The sequence below is a fragment of the Syngnathus floridae genome, chromosome 13 (genome assembly GCF_059516105.1).
Source record: "Syngnathus floridae isolate MCC-2025c chromosome 13, RoL_Sflo_1.0, whole genome shotgun sequence".
In the NCBI taxonomy this organism is placed as follows: domain Eukaryota; kingdom Metazoa; phylum Chordata; class Actinopteri; order Syngnathiformes; family Syngnathidae; genus Syngnathus; species Syngnathus floridae.
The window spans coordinates 6,734,925-6,755,496 of record NC_142425.1 but is presented as its reverse complement, the minus strand read 5'-3'; the positions used below and the strand labels follow the sequence as shown (position 1 = coordinate 6,755,496).

At 42.8% G+C, this 20,572-nt stretch overlaps 1 protein-coding gene across 1 annotated transcript in view; it reads left to right on the top strand.

Annotated features, from left to right (window-relative positions):
- Positions 1-216: 216 nt before the first annotated feature.
- Positions 217-20,572, top strand: part of hes1 (hes family bHLH transcription factor 1) — a 38,281-nt gene continuing 17,925 nt past the window's right edge. The window contains exons 1-2 of the mRNA XM_088394192.1: positions 217-353; positions 1,304-1,441. Coding sequence (XP_088250318.1) covers positions 1,364-1,441 — 78 coding nt within the window. The 5' untranslated portion in view covers positions 217-353; positions 1,304-1,363. The remainder of the gene's footprint in view (positions 354-1,303; positions 1,442-20,572) is intronic.

Sequence of the window (20,572 nt, the reverse complement as noted above, 5' to 3'; positions counted from 1 at the left end):
GAAAAACTCGCTCCCATTTGACTCAGACACCTCTGAAAATTAAACTGGACCAGTGAGAGCATCACTACTGCTCCATACATATCTTTCTATCTATTTTAAATATTTACCAAAACGTATATTTTGAAATGAGCAGTAATTTTATAGACTTCAAAATGAATATTTAAATGCTAACTGGCGCTGTTATTTGAGGTGATCACTGGGCGCAGTTGTTATGTTTGCCGCTAGAGGACAGTATTGGTTCTGAAAGCTGCATGCAAGTCTAGAGAAACTTGGAAACCGACCAGACGCATCTGCAATGAAAGGAATACAACTAGGAAGTAAAGCCCATTAGAAAAGTGCGGATTTTTCCAGAGGTGACGATTTTAACCATGCACGTTGTGCATCTGATTAGTGTATGTCCATATAAAATCTATGTGCAGGAACAAACGATTTGGGTGACAAACATTAACTTCAGAGGTACCCTATTACTGCTTGGTCTCTCACCTGGTTAACTGGGCAGGTGAATTGTTTATGATCAACGCTTACTTTTTAACCCAGCGTTAATGTTGCTTCTGATGTTACCTGATGTTGAGTCTCAGGTGGATAACCTTTATCTTAACTTTGGAATCGGCAGTATCCATGTCAGTCTGCCTTTTTTATTTTTATTGTTTTATTTCTCTAACAAGTCCGCAACAAGTTAGTGCCTTCTGTAGTTCTTATTTATCATAAACATAATTTATTTGATTTTATTACTCTCTTAAACACAGAAGCTCGTCAGATGTGGTTTGAATTCTTTTTTTTTTTTTAATTGGGCTTAAAATTGTTTAGTACAAATAGTGTCTTTGTTCGTATTGTTATACCAACGATATATCAGGTAGAAAAACTAAATGATTTGTCTGCACATGTGTGTTATCAATGACAGGAAAATTAGAATACAATTGGGCCAGATTAAATTTCTTCAATGTGTCACAGGTTAATTTATTGAGGTCAGCCAGGCCCCTTGAAATAGTATTGTAATATTAAAAAAAAAAGTATTTTTGATTCAAACCAACAACAAAGCCACAAACAAATCAAGCTATTCAATTTTGACATAAAATAAGTAGTTGTATGTAGACCCCCTTCCCAAAACACAACCCCTATCTTTAATTCTCAACCCTGCCTCAATGAGCCCTCACTAGTTGCCCATTCCTGGCATACAGTGTACATTTTGTTTTTTTGTGTGTGTTGTGCCGTGAAAACCTGACTCAGGAAATGCAACAGATGTTTGCACTGTTTTGTCCCCTATTTCGTAGTTTGACAAACTACCTTTTGTGTAAATTTGCAGATATGAACCTCTTGAAGGCAGCATCCAGTGCCTTGCACACTTTGTACATCGAGAAGTCTAATGTTTGCTCCACGGATCACATTACCACACCAGAGATCTACCAGACAGGCCGACAGACAGCCCGCATCACCACCCAAGGTAAGACAACAAAAAGGATCCTCTGATGGCGGGTGCAGTCAACAGTGTGGTAGTTGTCTGAAGATGTCTTGGTGTGCTGGTCTTTCCTGCGTTGTTCATTCTTCCGGGGGAGTGTGTTGATTCAGATGCAACGAGCAAACAGAACCGGGGTGAAACCGCGTGGGCGCTCCATTCTTATGTAGCTGCGGCCTGGTGGATTAGGCTAATGCTGGACCGTGAGGGGGTGTTGCAGGGCAGCATTCTGTGACAGGAGGTTATGGATTAGGGCTTTGTCGGGGCCCATGTTGGCCAAAGGGACTCTACGATAGACGGATGGACTGATTCAGGGTGGCAGATCAGAGTCTGGGGGCAACCCAATCTGATCAGGACATGTTGACGAGGGATTATCAGGTTGCTGGAGTCGCTGAGGTCTGATTGATATTTGGGGAGGTATTGAGCAAGTCTATATGCTCGAAAACTTTCATGTCCACCAAGTAAAGTTATTTATATTTACAATATGTTTGACTCTGGCTTTGTTGGCATTGTAACATGCAAGATGTGTCACAAAAATTCCAGAGTGTGAGTTAGTCTTAGAAAAGAGTTTGCCAGGATGATGAATAAATCAACATAGAACAAAGAGGGGTACATGTTAAATATGTAAAACATACTCGTACTCGAAGGTCGTGTCGGGCTAAGGAGTAGCACGATTGTTGTCATTGTTGTAACCCTCCAGAATTGGATATTTGAACACAAATGGTGCAGCAACACACATTTACAGACAATGTGACATACATTCTTTGAGAAAAACAAGAAAAAAATACTGTGAAATGCATATCCATATGTTTGTATTATACTGTGTCCATTGACTTGAGACATAGCAGAAACTCTTTCTTTATATTCTGCTTGGTTTTTATTACTATATATTTTTATAAAGTATACTATTTAGAGTGCTATTTTTTGCGATTATTCTCTGAGCGGTTGGACGGACAATATCAATTCCATTTCAGCTGATGAGATTTTTGAGTTAGAAGTATGGTGACGGGACAAATGAGATTCCTTTCTCAAGGCACCCCAAATACACTCAAAATCATTGCCCAGTTAAATTTGTGTTGAGCAGTTCATAGTAGAAACATGCTTAAAAAAATAAGCAGTTTGAGGTCATGGAGGTGAAAGGATACCTTACACAGGTACCCCAATGAATCACAAAATGTACTTTGAATAAAAAGACGGCGACTGATTTTATAGTTACTGTAGATTTAGTAGCCCCAAATCCCCACGCTCGAAGAGAGATCAGGTTCTAGTGAGCTCTGGCGATGGCACTGTTTGCCGGAAATCACCGTAGCATGATATCTCCGACATTTTTTTTTGTCAGCTGAAATGTGAAAACCAGATTTGCTCTTTTTATTGGTTGCCTTTGAAATTTGGCACACTTGGCCCTCCTCCACTCTCAGTTTTTACTGCCTGGTGTGGTTTATTTCTGGAGGCCTGCCCAAGTGTGCCTGATGTTTACTTTGCCACTTGGGCTTGACACTTAATTGTGGTGATTAAGAGTTTGGACGAGATCTCGGAACACACCAAAGATCTCGTCTTCCTCGAAGACTTGAAGTGAAGCTTGTCGGTTCACAGTTGGACGGAGCTAGGGAAGAACAAATCAAGCATTCTTGGCCTCGTGGCGCTCGTTTTACATCCAAAGGCACTAAATGTGAAAAATGACATCTACGTCTAGGGACGGAAAATGATACTCCAAGGAGGTCAGGTTACGTTGCGTTTATTCAAAACGCCAATGTTTTTCCTATTCTGAGCTAGAGGAAGAGTAAGCGGCCAAGTTGAGAGAGAAGAGTGAGACGTGACTGACATGTGGCGAGAAGGCACCGATCCATCTCTTGTCGAATTTGTCACCTCACCACGCTCCGTGTGTCACGGCCTGGCACTCTGCTGCCGTCGGGCGTGGGTGGCCTCCTGACACGCGCTTCAAAGTGTGTGTCACGTCCGTCTGGGCTGAAAGAGCTCCCGAACACGCACCCACATAATGACGCTGACACGGAGCCATCAGGCTCGTCACAGAGCCCAGACGGAGTCCCTGGCGAGCACGGCACATCGCATCTCTGCTTCACGGCACTTTTTCACCACCTCGCAGTCGTGGTGGTGCCTGCTCTTCCTCTCTGACTCCATGACAAGTGTGTCCACAGCATGAGCGCAATCAATAACCAGAATGACTGTATAGTTACGGGAATCCTGTCAACTTGCTATGAGATATTTCAGAAAACTGGTTGAATTAAGACATAACACTTATGTAATGAACTCATGCCAAAATGTTGTGAGGTGTGTGACAATTTGATTGAGACTCATTACAATATATTTTGATCACCATGACATAAGCAACTCATGATGTCAGAAGCAGTTGAGACATAATCAATTGGACATAATCATTTGCATTGAAATGCCAAAGTATTTGCAATTTGTTCAAAGAAGGGAGAAACTGCTTTTTTTTATGTCCACAAATTACTGTAAACTGTGAAATGTTTTGGGATTATAATTTGACATGTAGCTACACTTTAAAGTATTAATATAGGACAAATCATATCGTATAACTTCTTTCAAGGGACCAAAGGATTTGGGTCACTAAAATGTATGTGTGTTTGTGTGTGTATGTGTGTGTGTGTGTATTCATATTGTTAAATGTAGGTTTTGATAACAGATGGTGCTTAAATGTATTTTTTTAACTGTCCAGAAAATCAGCTTCACAGATTTTAATAGTAGTTTAGTGCACCCCTGCCCACATCAACATCAACGGAGAAAATAGTTGGCGTCAACTTTATCCCCCACTTCTGTAAAAGTCTGAATTCATGTTTCTTGTAGAAATGACTGGCGAGTTCCAGCCCATCTCTCATAAAACTGTTATCTTCATTCTTTACTTTCCGGGCATCTGTTGAATGCAGGTGCACCTTGGCATGAAAGCAAACCAACTGTTGGCAAGTAACAGACAGAACACGCCACTGTTCCTGCTGCTCAGACTTAGCTGAGATTCCGTGAACTAATCTGCAAATTTGAAGCCCGAGATTCATATTCACCGAGGAAGGCTGCTTGTGTTCACATGGCAGATGCCGCTCCATTTGCTGACACGTTACATATTCATTGGAGTGCATTCCCGCAGGTGTGTTTGGAGGCAGCGATCTGCCCGAGATGCACCCACTCAGCATTAAAAGTCAAAGAAGGAGGGAGGCCCGCTCTTTAGTGACAATAGCCCCCCTCTGGACCTTCTCTGTGGGTGTGAGTGGGAGGCATTTAAAAGCCATTCACACCCTGGTGAGACCCCCCAAAGACGCCCCCACATTCTGGGGATGACTACCTGCCCAGGAGCTCCTTCTCAGCCCATCTGTCCAACGGAGATGCCCATCTCCTCCCTCCTTTCTCCACGGTGCTCCTTGAAAAGCTGCAGGCCTGAACAGACACACACACGCCACTGGGTAATTGCTGACTCAGCTCTGCGTTAGGCTGACAGTGCAAACGGAGCAAGACAGGGTGTGCGTGGGACTGTGAGTGTGTGTATAGGCGGGTGGGCGGGTGTAGTAGGTCAGAAGACTGCTGTCTGTTGTATTTGTTCAATCCATTGGTGTATGTCGGAGTTAGTCGGTGGTTGGTTGAGCATTCATTAGAGGTGATGGATGTGTGTGTGTGAGGGGACAAATGAAATGTGTAGGCGGTTGTGGATGTGTGTCGGCATGCGTAGGAGGAATTCAGTTGTTTGCAGGGGGCGTTGGTGGTGGTGTGCTGATGAACTAATAAGGAAATTGACTGTAGATTGTTATCATCCATGAAACTTCACCTTTAGATCTTGGCAACATACGTTTAAACTGGAATATTTGACATAATTGCATCTAAAGTTGAATGCAATCGATATTTTCACCCAAGATGGTCCATCCATGAAAATTTAATGCGCACTTGTTTTTTTTTTTTTTCTTGCAACACGGTCTCATTTCTTCAAGAAAGGTCACAGGTTATTCCCAAAAGTGGCTCTGTAGCAAGAGCCACACTGTGCCCTTCGTCTCAGCATGCTCGGCCCATTAGTTTAATTTAATCAGCTGTCAAACTCCAAATGCACTATTGAAACTTTTTTTCGTGAGCGGTAGGTCAAAAGATGGCGTTCTGGATTCCTCTCACCCTTCTGCTTTTAAACCTTCGTTTTGCACAGAAACTTCCAAAATACCCCCCCCCCTCTCTCTCTCTTACAAAGAAGGAGAGATGCTGAACGCCATCCCCTCCTTAAGTGGGAGGATGACTGGACGTGAACACTTTCTGGCAAGCAAGCATGCCGCCGGCTGCACACGCACGAGGCCTGCAGGCGTGGGAAAGACCCGAATGATTATAAGCAGTATTTGGTCCAGTTCTAACCTCTGCAGGCTTTGGCTTGGCTTAGTTGTCTACCCTCCCCCCTACTTGTTTTCCTTCATTCTCCATGTGTGAGTGGAGGAATCACAGCAAAGGAGGCTAGCCAGGGAGAGGCCCACAGCTGCGGCCGCGAGGTCCCAGCTTGTTTATTTGGGCAAGCCAAACCAAAATAAGCTCCAGCCAAGCGTTGCTCCTGAGGACTCGGCCCACTGCAGCACTTTTCATCCCAATGAAGGCAAAAATGCTCAGATTGTGGATGCGGCACTGCAAAGCTCCCAAAGTGTGACAGCTGTCTCATGTGTGGAGGAGGTAGTGAATCGTAAATTTGGACAGGATGGTCGGTTCATGTTCCCACACCTACTCCCGTTGTACAGTTCTTCACCCGTGATCAGTAGTCGCTGAATGAGTTTCATTGTTGAATGTGACAGTGTTAGCTTGCCAAATGGAAACGCCTTCGGGAGGAGATCCAGAAACATTTCCCTTTTTTAATGCAAAAGGGAGACATTGTTCATCGTAAACCTGTATGGGCAATTTTTAGAATGTTTTTTTTTTTCCTGAGACCGTTACTAGCAAAGCTCACCTCAGCGTATTTAAAAGTTTTTGTATGTATAGAGTTCTCTGAACATGTCCATTAATGTGCACCGTCCGTCTGAATAAATTAAAAAAAAAAAATTAAAAGGTAATATTTTTCATTAAAGAGTAAGTCATTTAAACCATTGCTTGTTGTAAAATTCAAAATAGACAATGCTCATTGCTCAGGGTTTCTTGACTTAACCCACTTTGTAAAATTCCAAAACATACTGTCAAGTAAATTCAATGTTTTTCTAAATACAATTGAAAATAATTCCTGAAAATATGTTCAAAGATAGACCTATAGAAGAACTTAAATGCCTTGGTTTACATTTTCCTGCTCTGAATGTTTTACTCACGCAGCTATTGACATTTTTTCCTCTTTTCACATGACTTCATCCACAAAGGCGCTTTATCTTTTCCAGTATGTGTTGCGAAAAAGCAAGATGGCCAGAATGACTCATGAGTTTCATCATCAATGACTTTGATACTTGCTGAGTTGAAGTGCTACAACATTTGCTGACAATGCATGACAGCTGTTTTTGTTTGTTGGATTTTGATTCGAACAACCTCGAGGGCATTTGACTTGCAAAGGTTCCACTTCATTTGATATCCTTCCTTTTCTACAGACCTTTGTCCCATGATGCTAATGAGAGGTGTAGCCTCCCCATGAGTTGTTTAAGGCTGTTGAGCCTTAAGGCACATTTGGAAAGCCCATAAAATGCATAGTCACAGAAAGTCTTTGAGTTACCCACCTGGCCTGCTATCACTTAGGTGATCTATATTGAGGATCCTTTTTACATGCAGAATAACAATATCCCCATCCTGCTTTCGTCATAACATTACTGCCCCCCCTCAATTTAAAGGTCAGCGGACTCAAAGGTGAACAGGTGCGCCCCAGGCCTTGCTCAGTTGCGTGATTGACAACTGCCCGCCCACAGTCCCTGCAGCCGCCAATCAAGCCGCTTTGCCCGGGCGTCTGTTGCTGGCTGTAAAGTTGACAGCTGACTAGTTGTCCCGCTTCTCTTATTTGCCACAGCCATCCCACCCACTCCCATCCCGCTGTGGAAGTCAGAAGCGTCCTTTTCCTCCCTATTGTTTCATCCTTCGCTCGTGCTCAAGGCCTCACCTGCCATACCGTCTCCTCATGACCTTCTACATGAAGCCGCTGCAAGAGTCAGTCTTCACCTGTCCGTCCTTCCGTCAGTCAGTCAGCACCTGAGGTAAAAGCCCTCCAAGTGTTTGGCGCCTGGCGGGTCTGACTATGTGGCCCACAAGAGAGGACATGTGTCAGTGGATCCCCCAGACAAAGCTGATGCCGTTGCTGGGGTTAAAGGAGGGGCAGCTGTCCATCAGACCTGCTCCACCCAAACATTGACCACCACCACTACCAGCACATGTCAGCTTCTGGCTGATTGATAGCCTCAGTAGTGGTGTAGAGTTTCAGAATTCTGGAACGCCTGTGTTTTGTGAAACTGAACGTAATCTATATTGTATGACTTTTATTATACGCATCACTTTGGAAATCTCTGTACTTTTGGTTTAGGTCTCCCAGCTAGCTGCTGGATGCTCCAAGCCATTGAATACCTGCAGGGGATTCCTGATTCTTAACTATTACACCCCCTCGCCTCCATCTCGACTGAAATGAAAATGCAAACATTTGCACACCGCTTGCTCTATGAGATTCCTCACTGTTATTTGCATCCCCCCCGCCTCCCCCAGCCCAGTCTCCCTTGACTCGTCATTCTGAAGTCTGACAGCAAGTGGGTGACTTTCGACAGGTCACATTGAGCTCTGGGCAGGAAAGGAGTTGGCTTAACAATAGAGAACATGTGTCTGTTGGAAGGCAAGCCTCAACTTGTCCGTCCATAACAACCGCCCACCACAACCCCCCCTCAACCTTGGTGCATCTGTTGCATACTATTTGAAGAGGCATTTTTGATATTGATTTATCATGAAGCAATTATGTTCCACTCATGCTTCTTTATTTTCATTGGAGGCGTACTATGTGAAGAGGCATTTTTGATTGTGTCATTATATTCCACTCCATTATTCCCATTAGAGGCATTGAAGGTGGGTACTCAGACAATGCAATGGATTGAAAGTGTATGCCATGCCTATGATTGCTATGTTCAGATGACCATGTTCTACTCATCAGTGTTCTGCATGAGAAGTACTAGTTAGGACACTCACTAGTTCAAGAGCTCCCTTTCAAAGATGACTATTTCAAGCTTAGACTCACAGGGTGCATGTAGACCGAAGATTAATTCACGGAGAGAATGTGTCCGCTTCATTCAGTGTGTAAAGATAATTCCTAATTTTCTGCACAAAACAAATCTGTATGAAATGCTATATTGGTTTTGTGCAGGGAAAAACATTTGGAGAACGCTTTTGTTCTGCCAACAGCAAATCTGGTGAAAATTGCCTTCAGATTAGCATAATTCACTGTTATTTGATGACGTTCTTTTCTTGCGTCACTCATGACGCTACTCGTTGAGGTGGTTGTGAGTGTGTGTGAAAACAACAGCAAGTGTTTGAGCACATAGTAGGAGGTGGTGATAGTGCCCTTAATACTGAGGAATATGTCACATTTCAGTCTGTTGAGAACACAAGTGTGCGCATTGGCACACAACTAACACCATTTTAAAACAGATTACTGTGTGTACAACTAATTTTTTTATGAATTTCAAAATCTTACCACATATGGCACGCACCCAGTCCAGTTTGTGTGTTGTGCTTCAAAAAAATGTGTAGGGATGATTTGCTTTGCTAATTTCTGAGGCCGTGATTTCTCTTGACCTCTGGGACATCAGGGCTATTATCCACTAAACCACTGTTTCACAAAGTTCTCCATCAGTGACCACAGATAAGCAGAAAACATGAAGCAATCATTGTCTGACATTCTCCTGCATTTAGCGTCCAGGGTCATATAAAAACAAAAATCAATATTCTGTGTTGCTTAGTCACTATCTCCACACCCAGAATTGCCTAATTGATCCAGGAGGATTGTGTCATCATCTGGTGATGCTAATTTGCAGCCTGACCTTTTTCAAGATAGGCTGAATGACTTGTTGGGTGTCTGTGAGTGTTTGTATTCTGAGTTGATCCTGTTTGTTGGCTGACAAATGTCCAGCATGGAAGTCTAGTATTTCAAGCATGCCTGTGAAATATCACTTTGGAATTTGTGCATCTCTTGCATTTCATACGTTAATTTTTTGTTCTTAAAGATGACTGGATGATTTCAGGACAAAGTATAATTGTTATTTTTCTGACAGATTTTGCAATTGTGATTCAATTCAAGATGTTCTTCAAATCAAGCTTTAGTACAATATTCAACTCTGCCCCTCCAGCATTTTCTTTGATATTCTAAAAAATACTTATTTTATCTTCTCAGCCCCCTTATGTATCGGTCAAGCCCCCAATTTAGTTCCAAGAGAGAAATTTTCAGTATTGCTTGAAGAATGTAGGATTTCATATCTCTTGCAATGGGTCTCTTTTAATAACACTGTGATATGAGATATTACATTATTCTATTTTGCTACCACCCCCCACTTTAAAATAAATTAAAAAATAGTTGAACAAAGAAATTACCAGCTTCTGATTTCAAAACTTATCTATCAATTTATTATTTGTATATGTGATTTTTGTAAGGCGGTCATACATTTCAATAGGTTCATATTCAGAACTGCCCTCTGGGGGAAAACCATAACTACTACGTACCCCTCAACAAAACTGAGTTTGAAATCCCTGGATTAGGCCAACAGAGATTACCTTGCTGGCCGTGACTTCACACCGCCGACTGCCTTTATTAAAGTTCATTTAAACTCTAATGGACTCTCCAGTAGTAATTGATCAACTGTTGCCCGTGAGCAGATGTGCCAGACATGAACAGTGCCTTTGAATAAAATCCACCATGAGAGTTTACAGCGACAACCGTGAGCTTTCCATAGAAGTGGAGCAAGTGTGGAGAGCACATTAAGGGTTTCCTTTGAGACTTTGTTGATAATACCAGCCGGACTATCTTGGATTCATCCATATCCCCACAACAGCAACCAGAATAGTTAGGCTTTGATGGCTTGTAATTAATTAGCAATTTACAGAGTCCACAACTTTTTATTCAACTCCAGTGTAAGCTGTATGCAGCGATCCACTGTCAGTTTAGTGCTCCATCAATTAGTTTTCTAGCTAAGTAGAAAATAGTGCAGGGCCAATTAGGGAAAATAAGTACAAGACAGACAAGCCAGCTTGGGTGATAAATCCTCAAATAAAATCCAGATAATTAAGACTTTCCCATTCAGTGCTCTTAATTGGTAATTTCAGCCCTCCGGTGTCTAAGTTCCATTATTTCAAGGGTAGCGATTCTTTGCTTGCTTGGTGAACTGCTCCATTGTGGCCGGAGAGACCGATTACCATAGGCTCAGCGAGGGCTTTCGCAGCCGCATGCGCAGCTTGTGCGGAGTGCCGGTCTCCCAAGGAGAGGTTAAGGAGAAGAGTCAGCGGCTCCCTGTGCCCTGCAGACTTGCTCTTTGCCACCATGTCATCCATTCTGCACCCTAATCGAGTTATCATATCAACAAATCTCCCATCAGGGGCTCCACAGCTGACAGTCTGAGAAAGACATCCACAGGAGCTACAAATTTTCAGCAGCAGGCCATTGCTAAGAAGAGCGAAGGCACCTGTAAAGGTCTCCTCTTCTGCCTATGGACAAGGCACTCCCGCTGGGCATCACACTGCTTTTTGGCCCCTGGTCAGCCAAGACCAGGCAAGCAGGAGCCATAGTTAATGCTGTTCACAATAGGCTAGGCACACAATAGAAGCACTATATCACAAAGACTGTCAATAAATTTAAAGTCAACCCACAAACAATTAGCTCAAAGGGCAACATAGTTTCATGGCCGTAGGCATCCGCTTTGCAGAGGAAGAGAGACAAACTGTCCACCCACACGCCAATGGCAGCTGGTGATTGTGCCAAGTGAATACGATCACAGACTGCCATAGATTACCACATGACCTCGAAGTGTGTCCTGCCAAGATGTACCACATGCTAAGCCATTCCTCTGGTCATGAGACTTTTTTTTTAAGAGGAAATGTCAGCCTATTGGTTGTGGTCATATAGAGAGACATAGTTTCTTTGTTGTATGATTGACATTTGTGATTATATGAAGCAACTGTCGCCTTTCCTTGAAATCATATTGTAGACCCTATGATGGACTAAGATTCCATGCCTGATATCAACCAGTAGAAATGATTGATTTGGGCTTGGCCTTGAATTACGTCAGTTTTGACATACAAATGTCGGTGGAATGGAATCCCTGATGTTCACTTTTCCAAAAGGATAGCCTGTGTAATTCTTTTACTTTTACCAACAGACGGCTGGTTTTGAAACACGTTCCCAGATGAAAGAAACTTGAACAACAACTGTGCCAGATTTAAGGCCAGCCTCTTTGCATTCTCTTCGTCCGGCACCTCCATAAATCACACGTCTGCCCATCGCCGCGCAGCTTGATCCATTGGACGGGAGCCAAGCCCGTGTCCGAACAAGGCCCTGACCCATGAACCTTGGCCGGAGCTCTTGGGCCAATGGGGCGAGGCCATCAGAACTGCGACCCCAGAAGCTCGGGCTACCTGCTGTTCCGGCACAATGCAATTGGACACAGCCATCAGAATGATGGAGCACAGGGAATTTTCCACGCTGACCACTCCAATAGCTGCTGACCGCTCCAACTAATATGACTTCAGCCATTCCATAATCCAAAAGCCTTGTGGAAAATATAACTTTTAGACTATTTTAGGCTTTCCTGTGGTTTGGCCTATAGTGGCCTAGCACTTGCAATAGGTGAAGGACTTTCTCAGGTTTGGAAAATGAATATTTTGCTGGTCTCTTTGTATTATCTCAAAGTTTATTTCAGCTTGTGCAATAGATGAACAGATTTAAGACAAAAGCACATGAACATTGACTTACCTTTGCCATTCATCACTCAATTTATGTAGAATGGTTCGTTTTTGCCTGAGGTGTTGTCTTTTCAATCACATTGTCTTGGGTGGTTAGCTCCTGCTGACATTTATTCCGTCTGTCTCCACTTCTCTTTTGTTAATGACACAAAGTTCACACTGGTAGTATAATTCCCAACATTAGACCAAACTAATAAAGACTCTGCAGGATGCTCATCCCATGAAGTCCTGGCCTGCTGTTTGCCTATCAAGAAGGAAGGTGTGCCAGGGATTGGCTTGGCTCTGTGTAAACGAAGGGCATGCTTGAGTATTGACATAGGTGCCCCCCTCCACACACCATCATCCAAAACACACACCTGAGTGACCCCCCTCCATAGTTACACAATGGGCATACTCCATGCCCTGCCGAGTTAAACTCTCCGTGCAAACAAATTCACGTAAGTGACAGGCGGTTTAGGCAGATAGTTTGTTTGAGCAGAGGGTTGTGTGTCTAGATTTTCAGAAAGGCTGAGTGAATTTCAGCTTGGGGGAAATTGCATTACAGAACCATGTGAGAAAGAACCACCTGAATCCAAACATTTTGGAGATTGGGCTTTACCTTTTGCCTATTAATACAGCACTTGGTAATAACGCCTCTTTTTAAAACTTGATGAAAATACTTTTAATTTTTTCAGTGATAATGAATGCACATGTGCCTCTGACCTAAGAAGTGTGAAATCAAATCACTCCCACAGCTTGACCACACTTTGAAATTATCTTTTGTGCTGTTCTTGAAAAGCGCCAGAGTTGTCTTCAAAGCGTTTTCAATATAGGGCAGTAGATCCCATTACTCATCTCTAGAGAAGTCTAGTTTGGGGTCTTGACACTATGAAAGGGATTGTGGACACTCTCCCTCCTAAAGTCTTCTAAGCTGCCCACCGAGATGAACATAGAGGGGAGGTGGGCGTGATATCGTCCTCTTAATAGGCAAAGCTGGTCAGGCAATCCGATTGCAGCATCTGCCTGCATTGTCAAACGAGAAGAACTTAATGGAGGAACGAAGCACCAAACGCTTAACAGGACCAGATGTGGACAGAGATGGATGGTTGGAAGGTCACAGGCTTCGACTGGCCAGCAGTTGTTTCTTATCTCTGCCCCATACTAGCCAATTGATTGGTTGTAGGCCGCTAGTCATCAAATATGCTCAGGGCTTCTTTTATTTTCTTCAGTCGAAAGTAATGTCAGCAGTCATGGTCAGTGAATGTCAGTGTAGATACACAACTTTACAATTAGATATGAAAGAGACCAAATCTGACTTAACCTGCCAGATCACTTTTATTCTTGTAGAGAAGAAAGGGTGCGGAGGAAACCATTTCTCCAGCATCCAGCCTAAGAATTCTGCAACCAAACATATATGATAGTCTCTGGGGCGTGAAATGCGGCAGCCCAGGAGGATGTCCACACTCCAGGGATCTAATGCAGTACAATTCTGCAGTTCCTTGGCTCCTTTGGGTTGAGTCAACCCACAATTAGTCAACTAAGCCCATAGGAGCATTACCTCTGTTCACATGAACTCAAATGGAAAAGCCAGCAGGGATTCTCTTTTTCGGGTTGGTTAACTTTATTGTTTCAATTTAGGTTTTGGGATGTTAATAACATCCAAATCCTGACTTAGTACCAAAGATCTTTTCATGCAATGTCAACAAAAAGACTGGCACCTGCATGTAGTGACAAATAGCTTCACCGCATGGTCATTCAGCCAGTTGTGAGTCCTTAGAGGAGCGCTAGAACGTTCGATACTATAACGATGTGAAAAGGGCGACTATTTGACTCCGGCGCTACTCGCATATACGTTTACTCATCATTATGCGCCAAGTTCTTTGGTCAATGGCCATCTGTTCAAGAACCTTTGCCGCCTCACCTTTTAATCTTGGTTGCGGAATTGGTTCTCTTTTTGGGGAGCTTTGAGCTCTTGGATGAGAGTGAAATTAATTGTGTGTTAAGCAGAGTGGAATTAATCGCTTCTACTGAAACCTGTTGCCAATGCTGGCTTAGCCCTTGCCGATCCTCCTGATCCTGCTTGTTACAGGAGCTTGGCCATTGTAGACGGTGAGATGATTGTGTGGTTTCAGCCTCTTGTTTCTGGTTCTTTTGTTTTGGGGGGAGCGCAGGGATCCCCGCCTTTGTCTGTGCTCATGTTCCTTTCAGGCAGTATCACAGCTGGCCCCTTTAATTCACGAAAGACACTGGGTGACCCTACCCCCCAGGAGGCTACTGTAAACACACCCACCCACAAATGAAAAATACCACAAACCATGTTACAACATTGACACGTGTATCATTAACAAGGTGCTTTTGATTTGTCTGATTTGTCAAGACAAAAAATCATATTGTAGCATTTTTTTTTCCTAAGTCTGCAGTAAATCCTGTGAAATCTCCACAACAGACATTCCCTATCCTTTATCTTTATTGAAGTAAAACTTTTCTCATACTGTCTCACATTACCAAAGACGACTTTGAAAAAAAGAAATCTTTTGAGGTTTCGAAATGTACTCAGTGTTCCTGGGAATCTCCTGCATGTGTTGTCTAGCCATCTGCCAACTCTAAAGACGCGGACTCATTGAGTACCCCAAATGGTACTCGTATACGGCCAAACAATTACCCTAAACAGCTTGGTAATGGTTTTACAGTGTCTAGAATGATGGCCTGCAAAATAAAACTACAGGATTCCCACAAAAACCTTACATGGCTGTAAATATGTATTAACCAGAAAATAGGCCTTGTGTGGGATCATTTAGGGGAGACAAAGACAGACCTCCTGACAAAGAGCCAAGTTGTGGTAAAAAAGAGGGAATGCTACTTAGCTAATGAGCTGCTGCATAGAAATGTAAAGAGCTGAAATTTTAGGAGGAGCAACGGCCCCACTAGTCAAGCCTGATGAACTACAAGGAGGCTACAGACGTTTAGGCCACTTTGCCGACTAACCATTGTGTCCATGTTAATTCACTCGGCCCCATGTCGTTGCTCTTAAACAGAATTCAGGAAATAAAATAATAAACCACAGAAGTGCAAGCCCTTTGTTGAGCCTACCAAGAAAGCCAATTTCCTACTGACAAATAATAAAAGATCAGCTTTAGAGTACAAGCCAGTTCAGCTCAGGGTCCTTCAATGTCAAGGGCCTTGTCACAGAGTTCCTACTGAAACTTATAAGAATGGTCAGCCATGAAGAGGAATTGATGTAGGAACCCCTTTGAGTCCGAATAATATAAGATCATTGACTTTAAGACTTTTCCAAGCTTTATTTTCAATGCTAATCTGTGTCAAAATAAGCACAACAACAAATAAAACACAGAAAATACTTCTGTGTTTTAAATTCATTATTCTATATGAAAAGCAATGTTTTAGGTTTCATGGTGGGAAAAAAACTGATTTTCACAATGGTATTGAAAGCAACATATACAGTCTAAAACACAAAAGGGCAAAACGATTGGGACTGTTGACTGATCTCTTAATTATCTCATCTCAATGGTTGAATTAAGGGAGTATCTGTGTTTTGTGCTGGTAAAACGGGAACTTGGAGATTAAACAGTCGATTGAAATGTAAAATAGTTTTCTCCATTCCACATAGCCTCAGTGCGAACCTTGCGTGAAACAATGCTCCTATTTTTCAAAGGCTGAGAAACAGGCCGAGCTAGAAAATTGTAAGGAATCATGAAAGGGAAAAGGAACCGAATATGGTCAACTGTGCCACATTTCACAACACACTATATATTTTAATGGGCAAACAATCACTTGCGATGTAGTCTCTGTATGTAACGATTTAAAGGGAGGTCAATAAAGGAAGGTCTAGGGATTTACTGAGGTATTTAGTAGGTATGTTACTGGAAACAAAAAAAAACCTTATTGCATACTTTGGTGATTTTTCAGCCTAGCTAACAGTGTTCCGCCATTTCTTCTACCTGTTATCTACAGATGGCTATTTTTTTTTTGCATTCTTGTGTTTTTCAGTGCCCTTTAATTCCAGTGTGATTGGGGTCACGCAGACTGCAGGTTGCCCTCAACCCACTTGAGCACCACCCCAATCCCTCATTCAATCTGCTACACTGGCAGCCCCAGTCCGATGGGCAGATGTGGGATGTGAGCATGCTCTGCTCTATCCTCTCTGTCAACACATCGCTTTCTCCGCCACTATGCCTCTCTCAATAGAAGAAGAAGCAGAGCTCTTTTGTTTAAGATGAGTTAAATGGTCAGGACAAACTCTATCTGAAATGGATTGAGCCATTTCAAAGGGGGTTGTTTGATCTCCATCGGCTGTTGCAAGTTCTATATTAAAGACTGTGTGAGGCTCAACTACCAGTCACGAAATGAGCTCCGTTTTAGCCAATATAAATGAGATTAAGATGATGACATGCAATAGGGCCTTCCTGTTTGCTTCCTTCCCACACTGTTTTTTTTCCCCCCCTGGAATCATGTAGTGTGCATTTTTTGTACCTATTGTATGTTAGCGAAAAATGATTAGCAGAATTGTTTTTCAATCACAAGGTCCTTATTGGAATAACTGAGACTTAGTAGAGTAGATGGATGCTACTGTTTGGAAAAAGGATTTGTGACTCAGGCTTGTCCTTTAGACCTGCAAGTGTAAAACACATTCACACCTCTTTAGTGCAGTCACACTTGATTATGCATATGGTCGCAACACAAAGTAGGCGCGGGACATTTTCTGTTCACGGGGTTAGGATGCATCAGCTGACCTACATTGCAAGATGACGTGACAAGCAAAGGCTTGTCTGCAATAAATGTTAAACTCCAGTCCTGTGACTCTCCATGGGTGATGTTCCCCTTGATAGTTCAGTTCAGTACGGTGCTAGAGTGACACAGTTGGGTCATGCGGTTTTGGGGCAGGGCTTTGAGGGTTAGTATCAACATCAATGTGATTTTACACTGATGGTCAAGTCATGGGAGTCTTGGCATTCCATAACATTGACGAATGAGAAAGCTGATACCAGCTACCAGAACTTGTAGCATTTTTTTTTCTTGTCAGTGGTAGGATGTGAACTGTTACTTCAAAAGTAATTTTGACCCATCTATTATCTGAACCTCTTCATCCTCACATCATGATTATGTGGATTGATATTGAAATCACAATAATTCAAATATTCACTGATTTCAAAATTTCGTATTTGCTCAAATTACCAAAGCACAACTACTCAAAATTACTGTCATAGCCCCCGTGCCCATTCATCCCTGCACATTCATCGCTTCATTCTTTTTGGACAAGAACAAATCTGACCTCCTCTGCTAAACTGAGACAGTAGCAATCTGATTTCGTGCCATATCGTGTAAATGTGTGGCAGTAAAAACTCCTTGAACCTTGAAAGACGGACGGATAAATTGAAAGTACAACTAGAAAATAAATTAGTAACAGAATAAAATGAAAATATTCTAAAATAATACCACCAATAAATAAATACATGTTTTAATTGATACATAAAAATAGCTACCGGTTGTTTTTATGGCATGCAGTCTAATAAATGTGTTAAGCACTGTCGCTATGCTCTTAACTATGTTCTATTTCTGTTTTCGCCCATAGTGGGGAAGTAAAATTGATCTAGCGCTGCTATGTTATGGTTGCTCATAAAGTGGATAAGTACGCCTCGATGGTGCATCCAATCCGTACAGCAGTGTAATGACTGCTTAATGTCTATATTTGCTCTGATTACGGGCCACATTTTGAGTTTGCGTACATGTTTAGCATACAACCACCATCTTTTATATTGTTATTTCCGTTATGCACTTTCTACAATGAGGATGTGCTATGACAGTAGTTTGGGTGTGTGCTGGTCTTATTGCAAGGATGGAAGTAAGTGTGTCATCTATCAGCCAGCTTTGCCCTGACTGTCTCCCGATGATGATATCACTGGAGCCAGACGAGTAGAATCCACAAAGACCTGCACAAATCTTGGCGCCTCGCCTCAGGCTGCACAGGTGACTCACCGTGGCCCCACTGGAGTGTGTCATCTCAAGAGTCTGCCTGTGAGTGGCGTCAGTGTGTGCGTTTATGAGCACAAGAGAGTGTTGCTAAAACAGACCATGATTTAGCCACTGACCCCGTGGAGTGCGTCTCTCTTATGAACTCATCTGTGACTCAACTAATAGCCAAACCTGCCGCCGATTTAGCCGTGACCTCATCACCTCGCAGTCGCACTGCAACTTTATGGATGTCACTGTCTGCATCACTCCGCTGGGGATAAGTGGATGTGTACATAACGCCATCTTTTCTCACCTCATCTGTCAGTTCAGGTCCGGACAAGGTCCACTCCAGTCCCACTGGTGAATCTTGTTGCTTTAGGAAAATATTTTTTGCTGCAACACAAAAGACAAATCATAAGATGATCAAATCAGTTGAATGATTTATCTATTGGCAGTGTGGTGCAGTGAATCTGCAATACTCACAAGGATTAGAGGCCAAACTCTGGATGGCAAACATCAATAAATGATGGACGCCTTTATAAAAACGTTTTCATAATTGCCTATATTAATAGTTTAGTTCCGAAAGGAAAAAATATTATTTGCATTTTAAAAGACAGCTCCTCCAGATGTGACACGTTTGGTTGGCTAGTGCTAGTGTGGGGGTCATTTTGAGACACAATCCAGTTCTATAAAGTTGTTGACCTTTGACAGCAGCTTTAAAGAATCCCGGATTGCCTAAAAACCAAACGATCCGGGATAAAGAACTGACATCGCAAGCTCCGAGTGATTAGTTTTGTTTAAAGTGATGGAATGGCGGTGATTCTAGATTTGATTGCGGCACACAGAAGTGTCTTTTATGGCGTCATATCAACACAACATGAGAATAAAGTGGTCGGTTAGGGTCAAAGCTCCGTTTTATCATCCCGTGTGGGTGAACCTGCCCGCCTGCTGTTGGATGATGTTTATAGTTCTTATCAGGCTCCACAGCAGCCATGCATACGTGCACAGACAGACACACACACCCGGACGCACACACACGTACACACACACACACGCACACACACACTCTTGTCTAAACATACAATCCTCTGCCCTCTTGATTGCTTTACTGGGAGAAACTGCACACAAAGCAAACAAACATGTGCACAGACACACTCATGCTTAAGCACAGTTCCTGTGGCCTTGCAGTCTTTTCCCACACTGATAGCAATCTGGAGTATGCCATAAAATGTCGTCTTGGATCACAGGGCACAACAGAGGCACTCCTCTTGTCTCTCAGCCCACTTAGATCGCTCACAGCTTGCACGTCTGATAAGATGACCGCGGTGCCTTTCTTAACCCTTACAAGCACCTCCTTTTGGGCCTCCTCAGTAATTATTTTCTATTTCCAATATTCGTGTAAAATAAAGACAACACTTTAGGAATTCAACTAGCTGACTGCAGGTTGTACTAATATAAAATTAGGCTTCAACAGCCATAGTCTCCTTGACCTTTCTGTCATATCAGCTTTTCAACTGCCTCCCCCCACAAAGATAAGATGAAATATCTTAGCTATCTCTATGATGTCATGATTTAATGTCCAATTAAATGGAAACAGAGGAAACTGAGATAGTTTAAACTGTACTCTTCCGAATATTTACGGGTGTTCGGGCATGTCCAGCCTTTTTCCAAATGTAAATCATCTGACCTCTTTTGAACCACACAGTGCCATAAAGCAAAGCCACCTCGACAGGACCATTAAGTGGGCTTTAATGGCGCTCCTCGGGGCTACCCTTTAAGTTGTTGATTGTTTGAAGATGTATGGACAATATGTCACGTAAAAAGAAATAATAGTCCTTGCAAAGAAAAGTCAAATATATGCTTTGGGTTCTCAACGCCCAACCAGCATGATTAGTAATTCTGATAATGCTGTACTCTCCAGCGATTGTTGCTCACTTGATAGAATCCAGTCCAGTGAGCGAAAGTTCGAATGCCAGCTCTGACAGTTTGCTGTCGGAGTCTCCTTGAACAACAGTAAACCTTCAACTACTCCCATGTCTGCATTGTATATGAGAAACTATTCACGATTGCCTTATCTGCTTCCTGCGTGGACATGTTTTTTTTTTTAAACATCATGACTGCATATCTGTGTGGGGTGTTTGTAAGTCTGTAAGTGGATGTGGAGATGGCCGATCCACACAAACTGTTGATCCGCTCTTGGCGCCTGGCTCTAGCTGGGGATAGATGTGTGTGCATGTGTGTTGGCGCATGATTGAGTGGGCTTGTGCTCGGAGGAGGTGAGGAAACAGCCAC